The 6811-nt window shown below is 55.6% G+C and overlaps 1 protein-coding gene across 1 annotated transcript in view; it reads right to left on the minus strand.

Annotated features, from left to right (window-relative positions):
- Positions 1-3488: 3488 nt before the first annotated feature.
- Positions 3489-6811, minus strand: part of PRCC (papillary renal cell carcinoma (translocation-associated)) — a 12810-nt gene continuing 9487 nt past the window's right edge. Inside the window, exons 5-7 of the mRNA XM_010004182.1 lie at positions 4879-5022; positions 4558-4623; positions 3489-3575 (exon numbers count right to left, since the gene is read on the minus strand). Coding sequence (XP_010002484.1) covers positions 3489-3575; positions 4558-4623; positions 4879-5022 — 297 coding nt within the window. The remainder of the gene's footprint in view (positions 3576-4557; positions 4624-4878; positions 5023-6811) is intronic.

Genomic DNA, 6811 nt, shown 5'->3' on the forward strand with positions numbered 1-6811 from the left:
GAATTGTCCCCTCCCCACCCCAGGGGACCCCCAGGTCCCTTTTCCACGTTGCCCAGCAGGTCCCATTCCCAGCGCTGGTTCTTCCACAGCCTTTCCAAGAAGAGGCAACTCCCACCAGCTCCAAGGGGGAAGGGAAGAGGAGATTCCAGCTTGGCCAAGGAGGTGGGTTCTACACGGGAGGTTCACATGGAGCTGCTTGATGCTCCAGAGCTTGGTCCTCATTGGGGAGGTTTGGGGTCAGCTGGGGGGGTCTCCAACCAGAGCTGGAGTGGGAATGTTGGGAGGGTGAAGGTTGAACTTCCAACCATGTCCTGGCTCTCCAGGAAGGACCTGAAGGGGCTCCAGGAAAGCTGGGGAGGGACTTGGGCCAAGGGCAGGGAGGGATGGGATGAGGGGGAGGGATGAAAAGTGGGAGAGGGAGCTGGAGGTTGGAGCTGAGGAGGGAATTGTGGAGTGTGAGGGTGGGGAGAGCCTGGGCCAGGTTGCCCAGGGAAGCTGTGGCTGCCCCATCCCTGGGGGTGTTGAAGGGCAGGTTGGATGGGGCTTGGAGCAGCCTGGGCTGCTGGGAGGTGTCCCTGCCCATGGGGGGTGGGACTGGATGAGCTTGAAGGTCCCTCCAACCCAAACCAGTCCATGATAACCATGACAAGTCACCAACCCAATCTCCCAGCCATCCCCCTTCCCACCTCCCCATGGATTCCCAGCATGCAATGATGGGATCATTTCCCTTGGGAAAAGCCCTTTTGAAGACCCTCAACTCCCCAGGGCCCAAGGAGGAACCCAGGCCTGGAGCTGGATGATCCTTTTCGCTGCTGGAGGATGAGGAGCATGACAGGAACAGGGGCTGGGCAGGGGGGACCTGACAACATATACGAGCAACTTCCTGGAGCTCATCCCAGAGTCCTCCTGGAGCCCATCCCTGAGTCCTCCTGGAGCCCAACCCTGAGTCCTCCTGGAGCCCAACCCTGAGTCCTCCTGGAGACCAAATCTGAATCCTGCTGGAGCCCATCCCTGAGTCCTCCTGGAGCCCAAACCTGAGTCCTCCTGGAGACCAATCCTGAGTCCTCCTGGTGCTCATCCCTGAGTCCTCCTGGAGACCAACCCTGAGTCCTCCTGGAGACCAACCCTGAGTCCCCCTGGAGCCCATCCCTGAGTCCCCCTGGAGCCCATCCCTGAGTCCTCCTGGTGCTCATCCCTGAGTCTTCCTGGAGCCCAAACCTGAGTCCTCCTGGAGCTCATCCCTGAGTCCCCCCCAGCACTGGAGAGTCCAAGACCAACCCCAACTCCCAGGCAGGAGGAAACTCTGGACTCCTTCACCACCCAAGGAAACCCTTGGGAGATGTCCAAGGACCAGCTGATCCACCAGTATTCCCAAGCCCTTCCAGAGGAGCTGGAGGGATGAGAGGAAGGGATTTCATTTCTCCTTAAGGGAATTAATTCCAATTAATGCCCCCCCAAAAAATGTCATGACAGTCAAACCAGAAGCTTCCAGCCTCTGCCATGGAAGTGGCCACAAGCTGGAGCAACATGGTAGCCCAGATGCCACCACCTCCAAGTCTTATCTCCTCATCACAAAAAAAATCCATGGATAGACCCAAATCCAGGCCCCAGAGTTGGTGACACCAAGTTCAGAGCTGCCAAACCCTGAGCTGGGCTGGGCTGTGGGACCTGTCACCAAGTCACTGTCCCTGTCACCACAGGGTTGGGGCACCTGGACTTGAATGGAGAAGGAAATCCATGAGGAAAAGGTCCTGGTGGGATGGGGGAGGGAAGGAGGGGGGGATTGTGGGGTTGGTTTCTTTTACCTCCTGGAAAAATCAAGCTGTTTTTTCCCAAATCTTGCATTTCTGTGGCCCAAAGGATCAATTCCTGGCCTTGTAACCTCCCTGTGGTGGGAAAAATCTGCTGTTACATCCCAAAAACGAGGAGGAAAAAAAGTGGGAATCCAGGAATTTCAACTTCCTACCTCACACCAGTGCTCTCCAATCCCACCAGGAGGAGAATCTGGGAACACTGGGAGCATGGGAAGACTTCCCAGCCCCTGCAAATTCCCCCCAAGGAGCTGCTCCAGGAGCACCAATCCAGGGCCAAAGGGGAGACATTCCCAAGGGATTCACACCTGGAGCAACCTCATCCCTGGCCCAAGTGTTTTTGGTCCCATCACATCAAGGATGAAGCCCCAAAGGTGCTTCCCAGAGGATAAAGAACCTGGAAAAGGAGCCAAACACCCAGTGCTGGGAACGGGTGGAATTTGCTTCATTGAAAACTTTTATTCCTTTTATCAAATCCCTTCTTTTTTTTTTTCCAGAAGGATTTTCCTGTCCAGAGAAAATAGGAATAAATTGAGACTCAACAGTAACTTTATTCTGGTGGAATCCTCCAAATGGGCTTTTCCAAAGCACTAAAACATCCAAGGAGCTCAACTCAAAAAAATCCCAGCACTTCCAAAGAAAAGATTCCTGGGAATTGTTGGGAAGAAGGGAAAAAAAAAAAACCCACAACAATCCCAAAACAAACCACAAAACCCACCTTTGGGGAGTTTCTCCTGATAATTCTACCAATTATTAGCTGCAGTTAAGGAATATGATTTCCCTTAGAGGTGGGAATGGGAGTTAAACCACCAGGTTTCTGCTCCCTCTGGGATTGGGTGGGATCCAAGTGGGATGTGGATCCAAATCCGTGGGTCTCCACGTGGTGTCACTTCAAGCTGGGGGGGTGAAAGAGAAGAGATGGGGTGGGTTAGGAAGTGTTTTCTGCTAGGAAGGGGTTAATTTTAGGGAGTAGGAAGGGGGAGGAAGGACCTGGGGGGAGGAAGGAAGGAAGGAAGGACCTGGGGGGAGGAAGGACCTGGGGGGAGGAAGGACCTGGGGGGAGGAAGGACCTGGGGGGAGGAAGGACCTGGGGGGAGGAAGGGGCTTTTCCAGCCACTTCATCCACTTCACACTTGATCCCAAGGAAATGGATACAAAAAGAGGTGGAAGGACAAAGCCACCTCCAAGGGCCAAAGCCACCTCCAAGACTAAAGCCACCTCCAAGGACAAAGCCACCTCCAAGGACAAAGCCACCTCCAAGGACAAAGCCACCTTCAAAGCCACCCCCAAAGCCACCCCCAAAGGCCAAAGCCACCTCCAAGGACAAAGCCACCTTCAAAGGCACCTCCAAGGACAAAGCCACCTCCAAAGCCACCTCCAAAGCCACCCCCAAAGGCCAAAGCCACCTCCAAGGACTAAAGCCACCCCCGAGGGACAAAGCCACCTCCAGGACAGAAGCTCCAAGCCCTTCATCAGGACAGATGGCTCTGAACCTTCCAAGCACAACGAGGGAGGGCGAAGGCAACAGGTGGATTTTGGGGATCAGGAGAGCAATGTCCACCCCCCACCCCCAGCCAGCAGAGCAGATCCCACCCGGGGGGGGACACCTGGTGGATCTCCAGGAGTCTTGACCCAGTTGGTCACCTGGGACAATGGCCACCAGGTGGGCTGGAGGGCTCAGAAACCATATTTAGCCTGAGTCTGACGTCGGCTCAGCTTGTTTTCCGACCACGTGTTTTTCAGCTCCAGTTCCCTCTCCTTGGCCTGTAGGGATGGAGATGGGAACATCAGTCCTGCTGAGTCAGCAGCTTTTCCCACCCATGTGTCCCCCTGCCAGGGAGCAGCTCGTGATGAGAGGGAGGATTAATGATCTTGACAGGGGGCTGAATTAATTGGGCTGCTCTTCATTCCCTGCTGAAGCTGCTCCCAGGGGAAGGGGTCACAGGAGCTGCTTCCAGGCCCAGGGGGTGGCAGGAGGGGGGGTTGGTGACACTTGAGTGGTCACAGAGGGACATGGGGCAAGGAACAGCAGAAAGAGCAACAGCTCAGGGCTGTGACAGGCTGGGGACAGTGACAGGCTCAGCTGTGACACCCTCAGTGCTGTGATACCTTCAGTGTTGTGACAGGCTGGGGACTGGGACACCCTGGGGACTGGGACAACCTCAGCTCTGACACCCTCAGCTGTGACACTCTCAGTGCTGTGACACCCTCAGCTGTGACAGCTTGGGGATTGTGACACACCAGGGACTGGGACAACCTCAGCTGTGACACCCTCAGTGCTGTGACACCATCATCTGTGACAGCTTGGGGATTGTGACACACCAGGGACTGGGAAACACCAGGGACTGGGACAACCTCAGCTGTGACACCCTCAGCTGTGACACTGTCAGTGCTGTGACACCATCATCTGTGACAGCTTGGGGATTGTGACACACCAGGGACTGGGACACCCTCATCTGTGACAGCCTGGGGTCTGGGACACACCAGGGATTGTGACACCCCAGGGACTGTGACACCCTCAGCTGGGACACCTTGGGGACTGGGACACCTTCAGTCCTGTGACACCCTCAGCTGAACACCCTCAGTGTTGTGACACCCTGGGAACCATGACAACCCCACCCACAACACTCTGAGGAGCTGCTGCCCTCTCCCTGTCCCCACCACCCCGGGACCACCCCTGAGCCCAGGAGCTCTGCCCAGCACCCAGTCCTGTCACTGCCCAGAATGGGGTGCCAGGCCCACTCACCTGGTGGATCAGGTAGGTGATCTGGTGCTTCCTCCTCTGCTGCCCCGTGGGTTGATCTCCCTTTTTCTGGGAACAAAAACAGCAAAACCAGAAGAAATGTCAAAGGAAGACACTGACCTGGAGCCTCTTCCAGAAGATATTTTTCCATATCTAAGGACTCAGGGAAGATTCCTTGGCCTGAACCAGTTCCTGGGAACCTCCTGAGAAGTTCTGCTGGTCTCATGTGTCCCCCCACCCTGGTGACCACAGAGTTCCCACAGACATGGGAAGGGAATGGGGGGAACTCCAGGTTGAGGATTCCCCCTTTTTCCTGGTCCCCACCTTGCTGAAGGACTTCATGGTCTTCTCCTCTGTTAAGGACTTGGTCAACCACTGTTGAGCTCCACTCAGCTGGTCATCACCTTTGATGTCCACAAAGTTGATCTCCTCCCTCCCACGGTTCCTCTTGCCCTGCAGGCGCTTGAACTGAAAGGAGAAGGGAAGGGAGTGAGATTCCCTGGAGCTCCAGAGAGTGGTGGGAGTGGGCAGGGAGCTCTGGAGATCATCCTGCCCAACCCCCTGCCAGAGCAGGGTCACCTCCAGCAGATCCCACAGGAACACATCCAGATGGGTTGGGAATGTCTCCAGAGAAGGAGACTCCACCACCTCCCTGGGCAGCCTGTCCCAGGACTCTGTCCCCAGAAGTTCCTCCTCATCTTCAGGTGGAACTTCCCATGTTCCAGTTTGTGCCCAATTGCTCCTTGTCCTGTCACTGGGCACTGCTGAGAAGAGTCTGGTCCCACCCTCCTGACACCCCTGGAGATGTTGATCAGCATTGATGAGACCCCCCCTCAGCCTCCTCCTCTCCAGCTGAACATTCCCAGCTCCCTCAGCCTTTCCTCATGGGAAGATGCTCCATCCCCTCAGCACCTTAGTGGCCTTTGCTGTCCCCTCTCCTTGTCCTTCATGCCCCAGAACTGGACCCAACTCTGGGGTGACAAACTCCAAACAGGTCAAGGATGACCAGGATGGAGCCCGAGCTCCCCAAGCAGGGAACAGACCCCAAACATTTTTCCAGCCAGGAATTTCTTCAGGATCAGGATGTCTCCCATCTACTCAAGCTAGAAGGTGGTCACCTCATTTTCCTGAGCAATTAAGCACCATGTGATCTTGCTCAGGAGACCCTTGGACCTCCCAAGTCTCTGGTGAGAAGAGCCAAGCAGGCAGCTGAAGTTTTCCTGCTGGAACATCTCCCTCCCAAAGGACAAATCCAGCTCCAAGCACCAGATGGACCTTCTGCAGTACAAGCTGGCTCAGCCAACCAGCCTGGAAGCTTCTAGATAAAAGTAAGACGTTTCCCATTGTTGATCTCAACAGGTTTTTGAGCATTTGAAGTCAGTGGGGAGGTCCCCACTGAGCTGGAGAACCTGAGCACCTCAGCTCCACACACCTTATCTGCCCCAAAGACTCGTCAGGAGACTGGGCTGGATGGAATTAACATATCATGGAATCAGGGAATGGGTTGGGTTGGAGGGACCTTCAAGCTCATCCAGTCTCACCCCCTGCATGGGCAGGGACACCTCCCACCAGCCCAGGCTGCTCCAAGCCCCATCCAACCTGCCCTTCAACGCCCCCAGGGATGGGGCAGACACCTTAAAGGTCATCTAGGGGATCATCTGGGTGGTCTTCAAGGTCTTTTCCAAGCCAAATGATTCCATGGGCTGAGGACCATCTAGATCCCACCCCCTGCATGGGCAGGGACACCTCCTACCAGCCCAGGTTGCTCCAAGCCCCATCCCACCTGCCCTTCAACACCCCCAGAGATGGAGCAGACACCTTAAAGGTCATCTAGGGGATCATCTGGGTGGTCTTGAAGGTCCCTTCCAACCCAAACCATCCCATGATCTTAAGACCATCCAGTCCCATCAATCCACAGCTTCTCCAGGAAACCTGACCCAGGCTCTCCCCACCCTCACACTCCACAATTCCCTCCTCATCTCCAACCTCAGCCTTTCTCCTCCACTTTCAATCCATCTCCCTTTGCCCTCCAACACCCTAATAACAAGGACACCTACTTCTAGAGCCACCAAAGCCCCTTCTGGAGCTGCAGGGAAACCACAGCAAAACCTCAGGGAACAACAACCCAACGAGAACCACCGGGAATTCCGCGGGTGGGATAAGAGAGGGAAGTACCAACCGCTTCGTCATCGATGAAGGAGGAGTCTGGGCTGGGTTCCTGCGGCGCTGCCGGTGGTGGCTCCACCTCCTGGGAGTA

Source organism: Chaetura pelagica, unplaced genomic scaffold (assembly GCF_000747805.2).
Source record: "Chaetura pelagica isolate M959 unplaced genomic scaffold, ChaPel_1.0 scaffold1058, whole genome shotgun sequence".
NCBI lineage: Eukaryota > Metazoa > Chordata > Aves > Apodiformes > Apodidae > Chaetura > Chaetura pelagica.